The sequence below is a fragment of the Anastrepha obliqua genome, chromosome 5 (assembly GCF_027943255.1).
Source record: "Anastrepha obliqua isolate idAnaObli1 chromosome 5, idAnaObli1_1.0, whole genome shotgun sequence".
Classification (NCBI taxonomy): Eukaryota; Metazoa; Arthropoda; class Insecta; order Diptera; family Tephritidae; genus Anastrepha; species Anastrepha obliqua.
Genome location: NC_072896.1, coordinates 127,366,530 through 127,389,785, shown reverse-complemented (window position 1 = coordinate 127,389,785; position 23,256 = coordinate 127,366,530). Strand labels below are relative to the sequence as shown.

The following is a 23,256-nucleotide window of genomic DNA, read 5'->3' as shown; positions in this document are numbered from 1 at the left end:
TAATTTGAGGAGTAATTCATTGCTAAATGAATAGAAGTGCCAAACACAGAGATAAGTAGGTGTGCGTGAATGCATTTCGCATGTTTGTATGTGTATGACTGTGACTGTGTGTGCATTCTTTAGTGTTTCCTCCCAGTTTGTCTTTTGAGAAACCTGCCGTTCTCACGCTGGCAAGGTGGCTGCGTTACCTTTACGAGCTGACAATAGTTGCTGCCGTTGTTGTTGCGATTATTGTTTTCGCCATTGCACACTGACTTTGATTTACACCTGGCCATAACCGTGCAAAGGCTGGCTTTGTTGTGCTCGCATTGTGTATTTGGTATTCTTCTCCTACCAAATTAATAGCAATTTTTCAATTGTTACGTACATACGCACATACATACAGGTGTGGGCAATTGATTTTGCAGGTCTCAAATCTATTCGATAACTTTTGATTTTACGTAAAAGAGCACAAAGGAACAGATGCAGCTGAATTAAGGATCAAAAGAGAGTTTCGCCTAATTTCGCTTTCATTTTCCAACAGCCAAAAAAAGTGGTAAAGCATTTAATCAAAAGAAATTAGCGAGAAGGAACTTCTCAAAAACTATAAACAAATGACAAAAATATTTACTAAATATTAACTATTTAATTTATAATCTTTTTAATTTAATAATTTATATAAAAATATTAATATTTTATTTGAAAAAAAAAAGAAATATATTGGAAGCTCAAAAGCTGATATCCAAATTCCTCTCTGTGCAACATTTGATTTCCCATTTACATACATTCACTCATATACACATACCTTTGCATACATAAGCAAGAGTGCATTTGATTGGAGTTTTTTATCGCTCAATTTTGATTTGATGGCAGTTACCCCTTCAGGGATGAGTTCTACGTGCACATGCCACGTACTATGCGTGTATGGCTGTTTTTATGCAGCTCAGTATGTAAATCCACCCCTTTTTCGGGCCATTGGGCGCCATAGCACTTTTGGTTTTGGAGAAAGTTGTGGAACATAAATGCCCTTGCTTTGCATACTTAACCGTAAGCTTGCGTATGGTTGCATGTACGTGTGTGATAAAAAAAGGGTTCAAATCCTGGCAGCTTTGCATTTGATGGCACGTGAAACGGGTGACAGAGATGAGCGTGTGTGTTTGTATGTGTATGTATGTGTGTCGTAGCCAGTTTTGATTTAAGTAAAAAATGGATTTTAGTTTGGGTGTGTGAGTGACAGCATGTGTTTGGGTTATGTAAATTTTCAACCCTTCTGTTGGAATTTGAATACTCCATAGGCATTTAAATACGGCAGTTGGCTATTGGTTGGCTTTTTATGCGCTCATAAATGTGTATTGTATGGCACTTGCGTACACACATGCATATGCATAGTAGACCTAATATAAAACACAGCGACATGTTGGATTTGCCGTTTTTTAATATTTTTCAAAATGGTGTTTATGCTTTTGCGTTTGAATTTCGGTTTTGGCTCAATAACATTTTTATTATATCAATTTTTATCGTACAAATTTTATCGAAAATAGGATTTGAAAATTCTTTTTTCTTTACTAATTTATGAAACTACTTTTTGTGTATGGTGAATATGTTGTAGTACAACAACATTGCTGAGAGTTGCATTTCCATTAAGTAAATATTATCTGTGACTCGATTTGGCCGGTGAAATTAGAGCAGTTGACAGAAAAACTGCAAAGTCATCGATACTAAAGGATTTTGATGACGAAGAGGATGTGTCAAAAACAGAAGTAGGAAAGGCCCCATTTCACAGCAGCAGAAAGAAAAAAAATGAGAAGAGGAATTATGACAGTGAAGCAGCGCAATGAAGCATCTCATTTAAAGAAACGTGAGGTGGTTTTTAATCTGATTTTGTCATTTAATCGTGCACTTAATATTTGAATTCTTGTTGAAAATTTATGTTGACTCAAAATTAACGGTTCTTGAAACCATTCTTTGGTCAGTGGACAAGTTGTATAATTTGATTGTTATTTGCGAAGTTATTTCGAAATCGAGCATTGAGTGCCTCAAAAATTATTAATACATTTTTTTACTTAAATTAAATCAAATTTTATGTTAAAACTTAAAGCTAAAATGAAGCTGCGCGAATATTAAGAGGCTCTAAACTTATAACGCGAATCAGAGATTTTAGTTCTGCCTAAGTTTATGAACGTTAAAAAGCTATCGGAAAGATAGGCCCACTGTTTGCTCACAATCGGCAATAAACCAATTCTGAATGAGTTCCTGTGCCATTTCGTAACCCAAAACAAAACGTGAGTTGATCATAACACAAATAGTTAAATAAATCAAGAAAATAAAATTCGATGACATTCGTTTGGTGAAATGGAAAGACAGTAATGCTGTCTGCATGCTGTCTACCAGCTTTGGTGGAAATCCGAAATCAATGGCACATCTATAATCCAAGGCAAGTGGATCCAAGTGAAATGTACTCCGTGCTTGCGCGAACACGGAATAGAATAACTAATTATATAATCATATGTAATGAGTAAAATAACTAAAACTATTTTAAAATAGCTTTTTTTGTGAATTTTTTTAAAAAGCATATCCAAAATTTATTTACTATTTCTCAAGAAACCTGTACTCTAGGCAATCCAGGGTTAGTTTATCGCATTTTCCGGAAGAGGTCTAAATATACAAGAACACATCTTTTCAACAAAATATGAGACAAAAAAGTGCTGGAATATAGCGGGTTAAGCTTTAGAATATATATCATGTATATGAGGTGTGTTCAAAAAGTATCGCGAATTTTGTGTTTTTCAAGGATTATTTATTTATTCATTAATATCAATTTTTTCTCCTTCAAAGTAATCCCCATGAGATATTATGCACTTGTGCCAACGTTTTTTCCAATCTTCGAAGCACTTCAAAAAATCATTTTTTTTTATCTTGTTCAGCTCCTCCTTCGATGCCGTCTTTATTTTGTCAATCGTAGCATAGCGTCGTCCTTTCATGGACCACTTCAGTTTCGGGAACAAGAAAGAGTCACAGGGGGCCAGATCTGGGAATACGGTGGCTGTGGCATCATTAGTGTCTTGTTTTTGGCCAAAAAGTCGCGCACAAGCAACGATGTGTGGGCAGGAGGGTTATCGTGATGCAAGGGCCAATTTTTGTTCTTACACAAATCCGGGTGTTTCTGGCGGAGTGGCTCGCGCAAATTGCGCATAACTTGCAGGTAATATTCCTTATTGACCGTTTTACCCTGAGGCAAGAACTCATGATGCACAACGCCCTGAGATCGAAGAAAACGGTAAGCAAAACTTTTACATTCGACCGAACTTAGCGCGCTTTTTTCGACCTTGGTAGCTTCCATTCAGTTGATTGAGCTTTGGTTTCCACGTCTAACCATAAACCCACGATGCGTCACCAGTTATGACCCAACATCCCATTAGCAATGTTCATGCGATGCTGCTTTTGGTCGAAATTGAGCAGAATTCGGAATGCATCCGCGCACTTAATTTCGTTTCTCCCCCAAATTTGATACAGATTCTTTGATCCATCTTTTTGAATAAGTAAAAATCGAAGACGAGCCGAAACACGTGCAAGCAAAGCAGCTGTCAACAAATAACTGAACATTCAAAATGGCCGAACTCGTCGGCATGAGTGAGTACCAACATATTGCCACAAAAAAATCGAAATTTTAATGTAGTACGTAACTTGCCAAAATTCAAAATTCGCGATACTTTTTGAGCACACCTCGTATATATATAAATAATTAGCGCGTACACTCTCTTTTAGGAGTTTGGCCGAGCTCCTCTTCCTATTTGTGGCGTGCGTCTTGATATGGTTCCACAAAATGGAGGGACCGACAGTTTCAAGCCCACTCTCATCGGCAGATATTTTTTATGAGGAGCTCTTTCATGGCAGAAATACACTCAGGGGCTTGTCATTGCCTGCCGAGGCGCGACCACTATTAGAAAAAGCTTTTTCTTCATTTTGGTGTTTCACCGAGATTTGAACCTATCTTCTGTCTGAATTCCGAATGGTAGTCACGCACCAATCCATTCGGTTTCGGTGGCCGCCTTAAGCTTTAGAATTCTCTTGAGTTATTATTATTATAAAATGCATGTGCAATTGAATATCTGTTATTATTAATTTTAAAAACTTGCTTTTTTCCCTATAAACGTGGGCGTACCTATGTATTTTAATGACGATATGTGTATATACATAAGTGTTTATATAATTTCTAAATCGTCTATAGGGCAAATGATTTGTTTTCCAAAATATTTGCAGTCTGACGAACAACAACTTTGTGTCCTTTGTCAAGGTGTAGTCCTTTGCCAAGGACTATTTATGTAACGCTGCTATGTTTAAAGGGCAACGATTTCTATTCAAAAAGCTATTAATTTAACACTCTGCTAATAAATACCTATAGGTACATATAAAATATCATATACATAAACCAAAACTTTTTTACTTGCATTCTTTATAAGAAATGATTCTCGGCAGTTCAGGCTTGAAATCAAACCCCTTTAGAGCATTTATTCAAATACACACATACACACAAACATACATATGCCTGTGTTGATTAAAAAATCGTGTTTTGTGAAATATTCCGTTACGCAGAAGAGCCACTTGAGAGTTAAGCCCTTTAAATAAAATTTCTGCCGGAAAAAATTGCAAAACAGCATCGACCATACAAACAGCCATGCGCATACACTTCCACATACATACATATATACTAGCAAACGCAGTGAATATCATTGAATTGTATGAAAGTTGGCGCAAAATTGAATCATAAACGCTATTTTGTAGCTGCTCGACGAGTGTTTGTTATTCCCGAAAGCTACCCCTATTTTCCATAACAAACTTGCAATTTTTCCACTTTTTACTTTTCATCAATTTTTACCATCTTTTTTACATTTTCCTTATTAGTAGCGTTTACGTACATATGTGTGTGTTTGTTCACTGCACCCAGAAAGGTAAATCAGTACAGAGCGAACGTTTTTTAACGGTTCTGCCATCTCAGGTAGCTGCACAGTTGAGGCAGCCGTGACGAGACGTACGGACAGACGAACTCATCATATTGGCGTTAAAATTTCTTAAGAAACTACATTTTTCTTGCTCATTTTTTATGAACGTTTTTCGGCAGGCAGGCAGCCTTTACATTGATTTGCTTTTTATTGCAATTTTCTCTGAAATTTGTTCTGCCGTTTTTCTTGTGCTTGTCAGTGTTATTTTTTGTGTGTTTTTTTATTTTTTGTTTTTGGTAACCGTTTTTTGTTGGCTTTTTCACTTGGTTTGGGCTCGTACTGACAGTGTCGAACTATTTTACAGCTCATTGTGCAGTCGTTACACAATCTGAGGGTAGATTTATGCATTTGTCCTGCTGCATTCGGCCTTAGAGGTATGTGGCGGAAAAATGCATAGATTGCATTTACCGTTTTTTATTCACTTAATGTCTTTGTGTGCCTTTATGGAAGAAAATCTAACGAAAAAATGTTTTATTATTGATTTTAACGTATTTTCTCACGATTCCTGCGTTTATACCTACAATATTGGAGAATAAACGAGATCTTTAAAATTTATTGAATTTTCAGACCTTGGCGATAATCCCGAAAAGTGTACTTTTCTTAGGCAATACAGTTTCTGCTTTCTTGTGTGCGAGAAGCAGTTTTTTTTTTGTTGCCCAAATGGATGTTTGTCTTAATGAAATTAATGATAAATGATTTCGGCTGGAAGTGTGTAATTTGAATATCACGCACAAATACATGCATACCTATTTATGTACATACGTACGGGTTTTAGTGGTGTGTGGATTTCTTAAATTACGCCAAGTAGCGAATTCTTAATTTTAATTACTTACTCACGAATACATACACGTGTGTATGTGCTTATAAGCGAGTATTGGCGTGTACGTGCATGCTGGATATTAAACCTTTCCCTTTCAGTTCTAACTCAACCATTTATTTTACGATATCTTACGATCCTCAAATACACATAAATGAGTTTGTATGTGTAGATTTAACATTTTTCGGAAAAACTCTTTTATTACTATTGTATTAGAGGTTAATGCGAGGCTTCCTTCTACATCCTTCGCCCGAGCAGCGCACTAATTGGTGAAGCGAAAATAAAAACATAAAAATATTCCACCAGATAACTAGCGGCTGCACTGCATGCGCACACGTTTTTTAGTAGCTGTGCAGGAATGTTGGTGTGCCAGAGCGCATTGGAGATTGCAGTGTCAATGCAACTGCGCAGGATTCTCGTCTTGTTCGACCAAATTTACCTGCCGCCGAAAGTCAGTTTTTATGGTTTCTGAAAATTTTTACGATGGTTACATGGCTCTCTTATTTTTTGTCTATTTTACAAGCTAAACAAACCAAGAAAAGGTGAATATAATAAAAAGTGACTTTCTAGCGTGAATTCTTCTATTTTCGACGATGTTTCAAAGATATACTCGTGGCTATGCTGCCGCTGTATGCTGTTTATGGCATTTCGTTTGAATACCGGTAGGTATATTTGAATAAAAATTAGAGTTTTCTTCGGCTCAGAAATTCGTTGTATAAAAAAAGTAAGAGAATATAGACAGATTTTTTGAAGGTTATTTTTTTACTGTTCGGAAAACAAAAACGCTAATTGCGCTTGGGTTTTGCATAGCAACACCACAAAATAAACAGAAAAATGCACGCACATATACACATACATGTGTGCATACTCTGTGTCTAAGGTCGGCAGCTACAGCCACCTTTGTTTGCAATATGACTTTTTTACTAAGTCATTCGCACCTAAATCTCCCACTGATTTGTCCTTTGCCATCCTCTTCAGTTTCAGAAAAATCCACCCTTTACTTGAGGGTGTCGTAGAGGGACTTAGTCAATGGGTTTGCATTGTAGACAAATTTAAAATTAATAGTAAATTATGCGGATTGAAAAGTGCTATTAAAAGTTTCCTAACTCAAAATATCTGTGCAAATAAAGGACTAAATTGAAATGAAATTCATATTTTCTCTTAGAGACCTTAAAAATTGTATGCGAAAGAAGGCAAAATTCCACTTATTGAATGAAGATTGTTTGATGACAGAATTAAAATTATGTAAAACTATTTTTTTGATACTTAAAATAAAAGCGGAGATTTTCGATCGGAAAGCTTTCGGAATAAAAAAAAACAGTTCTGGTGCTAAAACTAAACTGAAGTTTCGCTGAGTAATTTTTCAAGTAGCCTACCTTTCTGCTCTTTCAAAGCAAAAACACTGAAGTGTACACCACACGAAAAATTATAAGACCAACTAAATTTCTTATATTTTTATAGTCAGTTTAGGGCTAAGAATTTATGTTTTTAATATTTAAACTTTTAGTGAGAAATATTTTAAAAATACCCATAAATAAGCGAACATTTCACGAAACTTAAATTGGTTATTAAGAAAAGACAAATCTGTGGAACGAAAATCGATCTGTAATTATTTCCAGCCTCTTCGGTTGACTTTTTTTTAATTCTTAAATATTTATTTTTTAATAAGTAATATGAGGCCTATCCAACACCAGGCCTTGACAATCGAACAAACAACGCGCATCAAAAAAAGAAAATGAAATATCCCCAGTTTTCGCTTTTTCTTCTTTATAACGGAACATGTAACATTCTATTTTTCATCATATATTATATCTTATTGCCGTTCTTTCGTTGGTTAGGGGCTTGTATTTATAAAAATGAAGAGAATGTTTAATTAAAATACCTTTCAGCTACATTACAATTTGGTTAAGTTTTTTATAATATTTTGACCACTGGACATTAATCGCTATGCTGAGGCTTTTAGCGCTGTCTTCCATTTTTGAAAACCGATTTAGAAAGTATTGCCCACACATTTTCGATTGGGTTAAGGTCAGGGCTGCAGACAAGCCATTCTTAAATTCGTATTTTTTCGCTGCCAAAAACTCTTTTGTGGCTTTAGAAGCACGAACGTCAGTGTTGTCATGCTGAAAAATCCACTCCTCATCGAAATTATTATCATACAATGTAAGAAATGATTCTTCTTGAAGTCCTATATACTTCACACTATTCATTTTTGTGAATATGAAACATATAGGCGTTTTGCCTTTGACACTAATGGCTGCTCTAACTATGACAGAACCCCTTTCGAAATTAGGATTCTTCTCTCCCTCCTCCTTTTTGCTCCGTATGTTATGCCAATCTATTTGGGAACCATCTTGGCCGTCCAGATTAAATTTTTTTCATCGGAAAAAATACTATCTCCCATTCATTTTCCAAAATTGGAATTTTTCTGCAAATTTCAATCTGGCCTGTTTGTTTCGAGTGGTTAACTTAGGTTTAGGTACTCGATTTTCGTATTTTAGACTAGAACCCGTTTGTAAAATTTTATGCTCTCGACGGGTAGTAACTTCTAAAATAAGAGTTTGTTCAATTTCAGCAGTGTGATTTAATTTATTTATAGCTAAACGTTTGATTTCCCGAACATCTCTTGTTTTCGTTTTCTGCCACTTCTCTTGGGGCATCCGTACTTTTCTTTCAGAACCCACGCATTGTAAGGCCTCTTTCTCTCCATGCTAAAATTTTTCCCTGCCCAAATTCAGACAAAGCGGAATATTTTGGGTTCTAAACTAAAATCACTACATAAATATGAGAACGAGATAAAGTGATCAAAAGCATTTATAAAATAATAAATCACAGTAATAACTACCATTTTAAGCTTTTAAATTAAAAGCAAACGCTCTTGGTTTCATAATTTCGCCTTGCACAGACAAGAATTTGCGCGCTACTAAAATAGCAGCAATTAATGCGGAATAATTGCCGTTATGAGATGCCGTTTGAAACATACAATGAACGAGGAGGGAATGTTGTGGGATTGGGTGCTACCGGATGTTTCACCCCTGAAGACACTTGCTAGAACCCAACGAGATGCAGGACAAAACGATCCTACAACTATTGGACTGGACAGTATACAGACAAAAGGTAAATGATATTCATTGGGAGATACTTAGGAACTTTAGGAAGGTACTCCCGACCTCTGAATGCAGTCATCGAAGTCCAACCACCACCTACCATATTGCGGATGAAAAGCTTCAGGTATCCCAAAATACTCGCGTAACTTTGGCTAAATTATACAGAATCGACCTCTACATACCCAAGTATGTCCAGCATGTGAAGGTGCGGTGTATTAACCTGCAGAAGTACATATATTTTTTATCTGTAGACTTTATGTGATATATTTTTGAAAACATTAGCATCTATGACTCAAAAGACAATGCTGCTAATGTTTTGCCCAATTGTGTATGTATATGTATGCACATCCAAATAAGGTAGCACCCAATCAATAGTTATAAAACGTAAAGTGTAGTCAGAAATTCATAAAATAGAAAATTAAAAAACAAAAAGAAAAAGAAAAACAAAAATAACTTCGTCTTGCAGATCGCAAAAAATTTAATATGCCAACCAATGAAAAACTCAGTGCACTGCAAATGGGGAGCCTGGGCGCAACTAATGCATGCCATATAGTATACATACATACTTGCTCAAGCTTACACATTTGTATGTTTGCATGTGTGTCAAATATGATTATGTGCTGCACACATATGTACATATCTACATACATATGTATGCATGTGGGAGAGTTTACACTGAATATGACCACAACAAATTTATGTAATATCGGGATGTTTGTATGTAAGCACATAACCAAAAGTATATAGTATACGGCTGCCGCATATGTATGTATACTAGTATATAAATATGTATATGTATTTATGTATGTGTATGCACATATGCATATAAATGTTAGGGACAATTTTCATAATGCAAAATATACCTACGGATTTATGTTCGTAGGTAAATACATGAATATTAGCGTATGTGTGTGTGAGCACATGCATACAAATGGGCATGTGTATGTAAATGTAAAATTCAGCCCCAATAGCACCTTCGCCACCCCAACCGCTAACCACCAACCATCAGCCCCGACAGTTGCAGCAGCAGCAGCAACAACACCAGCAATACACCCCATCGCTCCAAGCAGCCGATATTCAAGTGCAAGCGCACATGGCGAATGGCGTTGGCGAGCCCCGCTTTTGATTCTTTGTTCTCTGCTGATTCTGCTGCGCACAACAGCCTCAGCAAATAAAATCACTAAATTTAAATTTTAAGCCACACCCACTGTGTCAGTTAGTAGCCGCACAATCCAATGGGTATAGTAAAATTTTAAAATGTATAAAATGTTGTTGGCGCGTGCTTTACAATCTCATTTGCCACACGAACACTGACACACACATGCACATGTGCGCAAGCTTGCAAACAAACGTCACCCAAACACCATAACTTCGGTTTCATATATTGCTGAGCGCTAAGAGAGAGAGAGAAGCTAAGAGGTATCGTTTTTCTCTCCGGAAGCCAACAACCATTCACTTACTTGTCCACGCAAACACACATACGCACATGTGAGCGATTGCGCTCACATTCTCTGAGCAAACTAAGCATTTCCGCTCAACTGCATTGGCGACTGTGTGGAATCTGTTTGATCCACAAGGGGATTATGGACATGAGTACGACATGAGTGTCTAACTTGACTAAGCTTAGAAACACGTAGATTTGAAAAGCAAAATTGGAAAACTTTGTATTTTTAATTGAATCCTACTGCAAGTATGAAAAATGCATACTACATTTCCTTTGAACTTGTGTGCGGTTCCTTTTCTCTTTGAGCTACTATGCATGTGCATATGTATGCATGCATGTATGAATGCGCATTCATTCACACTCAATTGTGCTCAGATGTAGAGCATTTCAAAGGTAACGATTTCAGTTGGGGTTTCATCGTTAAACCATTTAAACGTGTTATGCATCACGCGTTCTCTGTGGAAATCGCCAAACGCAAAGCAGTCGCAGAGCCATCCGGATTCGTATTCGCCGGTTGTGAGCGGAATTCGATTGTTTTGTGGACTTCATCCCCGAAAAAATCACTTCATATACATATCGCACACGTATGTTTCCCCTCGTGCGGAAATTCTGAAGCAAACCAGAAATTCACTGAAGAAAGAAAAGAGTGAAATCATACTGAAATGTGTTCAATTTTTGGGGTAGAAATGAGAATTTGCCTTCTCAGGCTCGGGAAGTGTTCAATCAAGTAGGAAAAATGCAAATGCGATTGCACACACACAAGCTTACACGTATTTGTATGTAATAAAACTTTTAGAGAAGACAAGAAATAAAGTTCACGGGTACCACGAAGATGGGCCGTTCAAACAGTTGCAATCCGGGCTCACTTAGCATCAGACATTCGATTATTTGATTCTCTAAATTTGGAATATCGAAGGTTGCCAATACTAAGCAATAATTAACCATTTTAATTGGAATTTCGAATATTAAAAACAAGGAGACACCGGAGTGTGGAGAGAAACAGGAACTGCGCCGGCACTTCTCACACCATACACACCACGCCAAGTTCCGCTATGCAAATGCAAATACAACACAACATTCGAATATTCAAAGGCAGCATATTAATACCAACAACATATCCGTCTATGATACCAAATTGATTACAGTCTAACCGCCTGAAATACTGAGCATTAACACCGTCCACATACACGTGCATATGCACATACGCATACATGGAAGAAAATAACAAAACATAATCATTAGTAAACATTATCGAATAGCCAACGGCATCGAGCTGTTCTGTGGGAATATATCTTATCGGCGTTTTAGTTTTCTGCGAAACATAAACGTATCAAGTCATGCTCGTCAATGAGCGCACAAACTTTAGAATTATAACTACGAGTAGATATGTACGTACATATGTATGTGTGCGGAGAGTGGTAGAACATAATACTACTGAATGAGTCACTAGAAAGCGGCCAGAACTCTATGCAAATGCCAAAAGCCAGTGTTTAAAACTTAAAAAAACTTCAAATCAACTAAAAAAAAATTTGTTTTCCAAAATTCGTATAAACATGCAAGTGACAACAAGTGCAACAAAGTACAATTGGGACAAATTATAGAAATTTAGTTTAATAATAATTAATTCATCGGAAAAGCAAAATATTTCGGTGTAGAATTTGTGAAAATGGTTATGTCGGAGCTACGTTGGAGCACAGGACCTAAAGACAATAACAATTTGTTGAAGCATGATTTGTTGAAATCACCTACCAGTGGGCATATTATGCAGAATAGATGTAAGTACACGCATACATACATATATTTCTAGCGGAATACACACATATATACAAACATTGACATACTTATGCGGATTATTTTACTGCACTATTCGAAGTGAGTTCTGCGATTATCGTGCAACTGTTGAAGTTTGTTTTTGAGTTACAATAACCAATTGAACTGTGTGTGTGGTTGTTTTGCTTTTTGAGTAGTAAAATTTTTAAATTAAAATTACGCAAACGTAAGAAATAAATAATGTAGAGTAAATAAATATTATAGGAATACAAAAAAAAAAATAGGAAAAAATATGGAAAAAATATTTTGAGGTAGAGAAACTAATGCATTTCCGAAACTAAACTGCTTTTAAAATGTTTCTAAGTTCTTATGAAAAAATAAAAATAATATATATAATATAAAAACAAAAATAATAGCAAATCAGTACAAATTTTCTAAGAATTTTAACAAAGCCGCCAAATCTTTCGCTGTATTAAAGAGCTTTACCAACTAAGCAGGATGCGCTGTAGAGCCTCGATACATCCTAATGCAAAGGCGATTTTCTCTTTACCTTTATATTGCATATAATTTTCTGGCAGCGCATCGGATTCTTGCCAAAAATTTTCGTCGTTTTTATTTTAAATTGGTACCAGAGTATCCATCTTTTTAAATATTATATTTAATTGGCGCTTATATGCTTTTTATGTTTTTGCCCGAGCTCCTCCTCCAATTTGTGATGTGTATCTACAGTATTTTTTATGCCCCTTCCGAACAACAGATGGGTTTTTATGAGGACTTTTCATGGCAATGGCGGCTTGTCATTGGTTAAAAAAGTTTTATAATTATTATTTTCAATTAATTAGGCAAAATAATTTAAATGCTTCCACATCATTAAAGTAAAAATCAGTGTTTAAGCCCTTAGCGCTTACGTAAATAAAAGGTTTCCCAATAAGAGGTGTTATTTTGATATTCAAAGAAAAATGCTATTTTTTAATATAAATTATCGGATGTTTATTTCATTACAAAGAGGAAGGTATGCTGTTAATAGAGGAAAATAACATCAGGCAAATGACCACCACGACCACGGACAGGACAATATCCTTTTCATGAAATTTTCCAAAACCGAATTGCAAAGTAGTTGCCCTATGTCCTCGATAGCCTCATCTTTGAGGTCTTGAATCGATCCTTTCACGTGACCCCAAAGAAAAAAGTCACAAGGTGTTAAATCACAAGATCTCGGTGGCCAATTATGATCACCTCTTCGATCATCGAGAGATAACACGTTCGGGAAATTTTTCCCGTAAAAGCTCAATGGTTTCGTTGCTTGTGTGGCAGGGGGCGCCATCTTGTTGAAAATAAAGGTTGTCCACATCAATTCCGGCCATAAAAAATTATTAATCATCTCTCCTGTTTAACACCTAACACCTGTTATTGGAAAACCCTTTACATATTAAGAATATCCCGTTTTTGGGCAATGTTTTATTTCCATTCTATTACCTCATAACTCTTCGTCTTTATTGTGCAAAACAAAAGGATATTTTAGTATTAAACTTAAAGTCTAAGTACTTACCACGCATTTTATATTTTATATGATAGCTATCAGCTTTTAGAATAATGGTACAAATTATAGTTATGGATTTGTAATATTATTTTATATTATTTTAAAATTTAATTGGGAATTATTTGTGCCCGGAAGTATTTCTTAAATTTTCTACAACTTGGAAAATTAAGGTGTGGAACAAAGAGGACTTGATTAAATAATGTATTTGAATTTATGAATAATTTGCATTACATAAATATTATAATATATTAATAGGTACCAGGGCCTTTCGTAATGCAATACATATATAAGTTTCTATGGTTCTGCGAGAGCACAAAGCCAAAGGGCCACAATATAATTATCCATAATTATATTTGTAACGCTGTATTTCGTTTATTATTTAAAACTTATAACGTTGTGTTTCTTTTTCGTAAAATATATCTCTCGTATTTTGAATTGTAATAAAAACTCCGGAAAACAAAATCGTTTAGTAAGAGGAATGCTATAGCAGTCACGTCATCCTCGTTTGGAAATTTAATTTTTTTCACCGTGCCTTCGTTGTATATCCATACATACATATGTACATAAAACAGTAAATACCATCCCACAAAGTGTCTCTAACTACCATGACTAACAAAAAAACAGACATTTTAGCACTTTATCCAACTTGGCCTTATGGGCGCCAGATCCGGAGCCCCACGTTACGATTTAAAAAGTTGTAGATTTCATTTAGTAATTCTTGGACGAGTGTGGAGCCCTGAAAGAGTTGGTGTGTGACGACCATTCGGAAGTGCATACGTTCGAATCTCCGGCCATGAAACACTAGAATGATATAATGTGTGTTGATGTTTTTTCACAATCGCGAGAAGCGAGCGATCTTAGGAACAGGTTTTCCTATGAATAATTTGATGCTACATGTCCACAGTGGGCTCCGAAGCTGAGCAGATTTCACTCGAAATCCTTGAGTAAAGAAATGTGGTGGCATGACATGCTCTTTGTTGCTCAGAACATCTGAAACCGTAACAGTAGCTGGAAACTTCTCTGTAGAATTGAAACACAGCCATATGTGAACTTTGCGGCCGATCTTTTGGTCTTGGTCAACATTTTTTTCGTCAGAAAAAAACCATAACCTCATAGGTACTTCAGGGTTTTTAACATTGTTTAGAAAGCATTTTGAGCGATTAAGTCGATGGTCTCTTGTTAATATTGTATATATTTAATTGAAGATTAGTCCTTTTTGGGTGTTTGGCCGAGCTCCTCCTCCTATTTGTGGCGAACTAGACGTTGTTCCACAACATATGACTTATACCGGAGATCTTCATAGACAACTCGGCGCATAAGACCCTCTGAAATATTAAACTCCCTGCAAGAACCCTCCCTCATTGATTTTGAAGGGTTTTAGTCAGTGATCGCTTGCACATGTTGAATAAATTCTGCTGTGTCAGAACATTCCCTCTAGATCAGAGGGGTTTTCATATATAGCTACGATAACTGCATGTCTCTTCATTTCTCTAGTTAAGGGGACAGATAGTTGTAAACGGCCATATTTTCCCTGATTTTCATTAAAATTATTTAAAATGAAGAAGTCAATATATTTTTTTCAAAATTGGCATACAGTTTATTTATACATTAAAATAATATAAACTAGTATGTAACCCCCGAAAATCGGGTGGGGAAAAGAAGAGAGGAGCTCATTACCAACTGTCAATAAATCATTGTATGATTTAGGACCCTTTATGGAATCTAACAGTAAACGTAATGCAAATCGTTCTCGATCCTTTGGATCGACCGTATAAATTCTGCCTATTGCGTTGGCTAAATTTTTTCTTCTCTGCCACGAACGTGAACCTTGTTGCCAAGTGTAATGTTCAGGAATTTCTTGGTAAGTCAATGTATTTACACTTAAAAATGTATATCTGTGTCAAAAAGTTCGTTGATTTGATGGGTAATAGTGTTCTTTTAAATGGCGTTGGGCGTCGTCTATTACCATAAAATTTGTCTGAGAATAGCCCAAATACAGTTTACCTTTGAAATAGTATCAAATAAATAACTTATTTGTCTCTCTCTCCTCATTTTTTAAAACTATTTAAAATTTTTAGTTTTGCAAAAAGGATCAAACGCACACAAAATTTTTAAATACATACATACGTTTATATATTGTAGTTCAATTGTACCATATATGAACGAAAGCAAAAGTGGATGCTTCTACCAATCATATCCAATACGTGACGTTTCAAACATTTATCACTTACTTACCTGCTATATTCCTCCACTTAAAGTAGGAACTCTTCTACGAACTCTTCTTGGTCGTCCTCTAGGCATATTTTAAAATTAAATATGGATGTACTTTTTTCTTAAGATAAATTCTATTTTGCGTCTGTCCGAAACTCTTTCCAATTTGCACTGTTACCGTTGTTTTAAGTGAATTGACAAATTTCAAGTCAATTGTCAATTTATACCAATTATTGCCATCACAAGAAAATTTTCAAAAAAATTCGCAGCCCCCGTTGGGACTATGTTTATGAATACATATTTATTACTAAAGAGAACAAAACATTAGAAAGAGAGCTAAACAAAGCAAACGTACTCATATATATACGTATATTTGTGTGTCATCCCGCTTTGCATAGACATCGCTGTTATCAATATGAAAATTTTGATAACTTTACACGCAAATATTTCATGAACAAATTAACCAATTTTAATTTTTATAATTTTCCGGAAATATGCTCATCAAAACCTTTCTTTTGATATATATTTCATATCTGTACATATTGTAGTTTAGTCAGAATAAGCGCCATGTTTTAAAATAATATTATACAATAGATTTTTTTTTTTAATCCATTAAAATGACAGATGAACACTCAATTCTTCCAAGAAGGTCGTGGCGGGGCTTCTCAATCGGCGGGCATTGTAGCATCGGCGTCAGTGACCTGAATACAAAAAACCAAAATTTTTTTTGTTTATTAATGTCATAATTTCTATATGAATTAAAAAAAATGGAAAAAAAATTCGCGAAATAAAGTAATATCATAGAAAAGATGTGTGCAAAATTTCAGGGAGATCGGTCAATAACTTTTCGAGTTATCGTGTATGCCAATTCGAAAAATACAGTTTTGAGAAAAACGCCTCTAAAGTTTGAATACAACGTAACTGTTTTTTTTGACATACAGTAGATTCTGTTTTTATGCGGTTTTTTTATGCGGTTTTGAAATAGTGCGGTTTTTAAAAAAATTAAAAAATGCATGTCGGCCTATCGGGAATTGTATACACAAGATTCTAAACCAGCTAAGCAAAAACTCACCGCAGATTACATCAGAAATGCTAACACTACAAGTATGGAACCGCCTGCATCACCATCTAGATCAGACGTGTACATTTCCTCAAGTGACGAAAGTGATTTTACGCCAAATCCTAAAGGAATGCGCAACATGCTGATTCTATTTTTAACGATGTAAATTTAATTTTCGATTCTGACGTTTCTTAAATAAAGATATAATTTTCAAAAATACAATTTTTTGTTTATGCGATTTTATTTAATTTTTTCAGTTTCGTGCGGTCTATGGAACGTATCTATAGTTATAATATGGGACTAGTACCCTTTTTTATGCGATTTTATTACATTATTTCAGATTTATGCGGTTCTTAGAACTTTTAAAACGTATCTATAGTTTTACTATAGAACTGGTAGCTTTTTTTATGCTGTTTTTTATACTGTTTCTTGCGGAACGTATATACCGCATAAAAACAGAATCTACTGTATTCTTAAAGGAATATAATAGGTTTTTCAGTAAGAGCGCTTTTGAACTTTTTTGAATAAAACACAAACGGTTTGACTTTTTTAACTAATTTTTTTTTTATTATCGAGTTTGAACATATACATTTAAGTATGAAATTCGATTTCTTTTGCATGACCACCGCGTGCACGTTTTACGAAGTCCAATCGTTGAACCCAATTTTCGACCACCTCTTTTGCATAAATCGGCCGAAATTCCAGCAATTTCGCGTTCAATATTGGCTCTGAGCTCACAAATCGTCGCCGGCTTGTTACTGTAGACCAATGACTTCACATAACCCCAAAACGGGACGGCTTGTTAAATGGACCGTAAAATGGCCGTAATGCTCTTAAAGTAGCAGCAACAGAACGATTATTTTCATAAAAAATTTGCACGATTTGCAATCGTTGCTCAAGTGTGTAGCGTTCCATGATGAAATGTATACTAATGAAGTTTACAAATGATAAGCGAAAAATAAAAAATATTGCGTGAGATGATGTATATTGTGTGAGATGATATGTTGTTTTAAACTGTCATGATATTGGCGCAGTCATTTTAAGGTTAAATCAATAAATTAATATGAACTTAATCTACTGAACTTACATATATGTGTGTGTAGGTATTTGGTATTCGATTTTTGAGCTGACAATAACTGCACACACACATACACACATATCTACACTGCAACTTATTGTAATGATTTAAGAGACATAAATACACATTCACTTACATACATACATACATTTTTACACGTACACGGAGTATGTGGCAGAGTTTCGTTTCTTAGCTTAACGCAAGTGTTAGAACAGTTAGACGCACTTAGGTAGGTAACATGCCAATTAATCATAACAATTGACAATTGTGTTCCGTTACTTGTTGGATGTTATTAATAATAGCTGCTGCCGCACCAAATCTGACAATCACTACTACCATTACACGTATACGCACATGCATACGCACATGCACAATGTGGATAGAGGCTCGCTGTTGGTGTAAATATGTATTCTCGAACTTAAAATGTTTATTGACACTTTGCGCAATTTCATTAAGATTATAACGGTTAGTCATTTGTCACTTTCGGCGATCGTTCGCTATATCGGCATTACGGTACTCACTTACAAGCAAACATACAGAAATACCAGCACACAGCTATGCCTCCCCACCACTCCTCTCTCCGCTCCACATACTCTCACCTATTATCGATGCTTTATTTGAGCTCAAATATTGTGCTAATCATTTTTATTAATAAGCGTTGAACACTTTAAAAGAAAGCTACGAATTCTTATCGGGTATTGCAAATGAATTTATTTTCGTTTACTTGTGGGTATATTTAACTTTTGTTAATTTACCATTCATTTCACTTGACTTGCCTGTAGGTATGTATGATATGTATGTATGTGTGTAATCATCCTTCACTTTTTCATTTGTAGGCCAATTCTTCATTTAGTCTTTGATCTGCGCGTAGTTAATGCAACAGGTGATACGTTTTATTGACTTTAAATTCATTTTAGTTCATTGTATGTTTTTGACAACTATTTTGATATTTCGTTAGATTGGCGACGTTAGATAGGTCACCGGTTTTCTAAATTGAGTGTTTAAATTGATTACAAACAATAGGCCGCCCATCTATTTTAAAGTGAAGTTTATATTATAAACAAATATTTTTAAAAATTTTCCACAGTTCAGATTGAAAAAGAAATTTGGTACTCGTATAATAACAAAAACAAAAAAATAATAAACAAAAAAAAACATCAAAGCAAATTTACTTATTTTTTAATGCACTTTCGTACACCTTTGAGTTTGTTCGCCAAATTGAAATTCTATCCAATTCAATTCTATTAAGATAATAAAAATATTGAAGTAGCTTAACCAAATTATTGAAAGCACTCAATTTAAGTAGTTACGTATGCAATCATTCACACATACACATACATACTTAATATGTGCATTTGTATATCCGCATGATTTTTTCGGTCCGACACTAAATCAGTCATAAATTTGCAACATTGTTGGTCTTTTGTGTTTCGAAGGCGAAACATTAATATTTTAACGGGAATTGTAGAACTATCCAAACTGCTCGTAAAATCGTAAAAATGAAAATTACTATTGCCATTTACATAGTTCCATATTTAAATGGTTTCATGTATGAATCACAGCGGTACACTCACGTTGGCTCTTTGGCGCTTTGGCCAAACCTTCAAATGTCCTGCGGCACAATGCTTCGTATGAATTTATTTACTAGTTGACCGCACACGAATGATAAAAACAAAAAAATGAATGGTCAAAAATATAAAGTCATTTAGCTAAATGGTCATTTATTTCTATGTAAAGGGTGATCAGATTGGAGGCACTTTTCCCAATTGGGGTGTTTTGACAGATCACGCGTGACTACTGTCAAACTACATTCATAATTTTTTTCAGTATTTTATGATGGAAAGACTTACGCCTCAAAAACGTTTAAAATCGTACAATTGCATTACGAAATTCGACGGTCTATGCAAACTGTTCATCGTCAGTAAGAAAATTGCCGTATTTGTGTTGAAGATCAATCGGAAGCCATTCAAGAACTGCTGTTATATCCATTGAAAACAACAAAAACAACAACACCAAACGGGTGTGGCATATGGATTGGAGGAATCATCGGCCCATATTTCTTCAAATTCAAGGCTGGCGCCAAGGTAACAGTGAAAGGCGAACCCTATAGCGCCATGATAAACGACTTTTTGATGCCGGATGTTGAGAAATTGAAGCCCCTGATTTCCACAGCATTTGGTTCCAAGAAGACGGCGCTACTTGCCTTACAACCCGTGAAACAATAGATTTACTGCGTCACCGTTTTGGTGAGCAATTGATCTCTCGTTTCGGATAAATGGTTTGGACATCAAGATCGTGTGATATCACACCTCGGACTTTTATTAGTCGATTGAAGCATAGGAAGCTAACATTGCTAAAGTTATTCACGATATACCGACCGAAGTCCTCCTGCGAGTCATTCAAAATTGGTGTTTACGGATGGCCGAATTACGACGAAGTTGCGGACAACATTTGAAATTGATTATCTTTAAAAACTAATGTCATAAATGGTTCTATACAAAAATAATAAAGATTGCTGAATCAATTTGAATTTTCGTTGTTTTATTTCAATTTCAAATCCAATCACCCTTTATACGCATTTATGTATATATTTTATTTCTAAAGGCGGGGTCCTAAGAAATTACATCTACTATAGTCGTATTAATCGTATATCCAAGTAGGCCTACGCAATTCTCCAAAGTCTTACGACTCTTACTCAGATTTGGCTATAAATATTTGAATTGGGTTTACGTATTTTTATTTAAAATAAATTGCCCAATCAACCCATTACTGCCCATAGCGCTTTAAGTAAGCATTTAACCGTTACTCATCCTCATAAAGGAAGGCACATTTCTATTTAGTTAGAGTAATTTCTCAAGGGCAGAAATGCTTATTCTTTATACAAAAATTCTTTATAAAAATTTTGGTTTCAAAGTTATAATAAATTTAACATTTTCTAAATATGTAATTTTTCCTTATTCAATTTAATTAATTTTTGATTTAATTTTTTCGCTTTCAGATATCAATTGTCTGACTCGATCCCCTTCGCCCTTGCAATATGCTGGTAAGTTTTTGGCAATTTTCACTTAGTTTACACTAAAAGTATATATATATATACAATATATATATAATATATATATATATATATATATATATTACATCAGATTTACTTCTTTTATAATTGTATTTAATTCTATAAATAGAAATAAAAACTATAAATAGCTTAAGGTATATTGGTACCTTTATGTCTCATCGATTAAATGCTTGGGTTTGTTGGTAGAGTCATGACGCAAGAGGAAGAATTTCCGGGTTCTATTTATGTGCATAGATGTAATGTGGTTTCAGGCAAATCCTAGATTGCAGTTGGATCAGAAATTTTGGGTTTGGTCTGATGCAGTTAGAAATTACTACTGATCTTCTTCAATACACAAATTCCTATGCGATCGCCACAGCGCCTTAGTACCCAATTGTTGTGCTCGATAAATAGCACTCGAATGTATTAACGTTATATTGATAACTGTTTAACTGACGCCAACAGTCAATTTTTGGGTGATCTGTTATAATCAGCCCTATCGTTAAATCGTCGTAGCTTCGATTTTCGTGAATTCTTTCAACACGCCAATAGTTCGAACTTTTGCAAAAAGAAGTAGAAAGAAGAAGTAGAAGAGAAGATAACAGCATTGTGGTAAAATATGGTAGACGAGTTAATTCTGATTAAGCCGAACCGACCTATATTTTCTGCAGAATTTCGATATCTCATTTTTCATCAACCGTTATACCAGATTGCTAAAGCCTTGTTGGTAAAATTGTAAAACGGTTAAGTTCATTAACGATGGCTCGGCGATGGCCTTCATCCAACTACATACGCAAAGACATCTTCACATAGACAAGAAATTCTTAAGGAATTTGAATTGGAAATGACACGGATAACTTCCTAAAGTAAACTTTCATTTGATTCAGATACGATTCGTTGTATTTTGGGTTTTTCTTAAATGACGTCGTGGTAGCGATCTATTTTCAAGTGGCCAAACGAAACGGGGACTAGCTCATCCGTGGAAATCAACTTTCAAACGAAACAGTTACAATTCAACTATTTCAAAGATATTTTCCAAGATACTTGGTAAATTTTTTCACATAGACGAAGGACTAAGGGCAACAAGTTGAGAACGACAACAAATCGACATTTCGGCGTTTTCTGTAACACTTCGCTTCTATGAACTTCGCGAGCAAATTTTTTTTTTCAAAGAATTTTCACACTTTGTAAGCGTTGTTCTGGCGTTAAACGATTCATGATGACTTGTCAAACCTTAAAACGAAACAGAAATGTCAACTGCCGGTATATACATAAATGCCTTACCCTTTATTTGATGATTTGAGTCTAGATTGCACAACTGAAAGGATCTCCTGTTCTATGTCACCTTCGAGTGGTTTTTATGATATGCTTTTTTATAGCAGGAATGCTCCCGGAGGCTGTGCTATTGCCAACGTAAAGACAATAATGATTAGAAGAAAACCTTTTCTATCATTTGGTGTTTCGTGTCTACAATGAATATCGCACCCGAGTCCTAACCAAACAGTAGGCTACGGTGTGGCAATATATCTATCGCTTAGTAAGGTAACCCAGGGCTTCCGATGGCTGTAAAAGTAATAACAATTACAAAATGTGCAAGAATAATAGATTACCTGGTTTGGTAAAAAATAATTGTTTGAAAAACAAAATTGTGTGAGCAACTTCTCACTTCACAAGTATTCACACACTCACCCTGCCCTATCAGTCGTTGTTCAGACTGCAACGAATAAATATTTTTATTTTTTATTTTTTTGTTTGTTTATTTGTTTTCCATTCTTACAGACTATATTAAGCTAATGAACAATAGTTTAGTAATTACTAAGAAAAACATGATTTGAGATGGTTGACTAAGACGCCATACGGCCATGTAAAATCAACACCAGAATAATTGAAAAACAAATTTAAGTCTGCACATGCCCTAGAAATCGGAGCATGCACCCATAATTGGTTCTTGAGAAGCAAATTTCAAAGGTTTCGTACTGTCGGAGTTTCTTATTAGGAATATTAAATTGAATTTTACTTAAAGGAAAGGACAATCAATAGTTCCAGAAATTATACGAATAATAAATGAGCTCAATAAAATATAGATCGTCTGCTAATAAGTGGTTTTAAGTCACTCAATAAACATCGAGAGCGGTACGATGGTAAAGGTACAAAACAGTTTAAAGATTGGAACGGAAAACAAAGAAAAACTTTCTGAA

General features: G+C 35.1%; 1 protein-coding gene across 2 annotated transcripts in view; it reads left to right on the top strand.

The window, feature by feature from the left end:
- Positions 1-23,256, top strand: part of LOC129249242 (protein nubbin-like) — an 80,240-nt gene that overhangs the window by 46,781 nt on the left and 10,203 nt on the right. The window contains exons 1-2 of one of the 2 annotated variants that reach the window (XM_054888935.1): positions 11,843-12,122; positions 21,005-21,049. In XM_054888935.1, the coding sequence (XP_054744910.1) occupies positions 12,014-12,122; positions 21,005-21,049 (154 nt within the window). In that variant the 5' untranslated portion in view covers positions 11,843-12,013. Of the gene's footprint in view, positions 1-11,842; positions 12,123-21,004; positions 21,050-23,256 lie in introns of those variants that run through there. The other variant, XM_054888933.1, reaches the window with a different exon arrangement.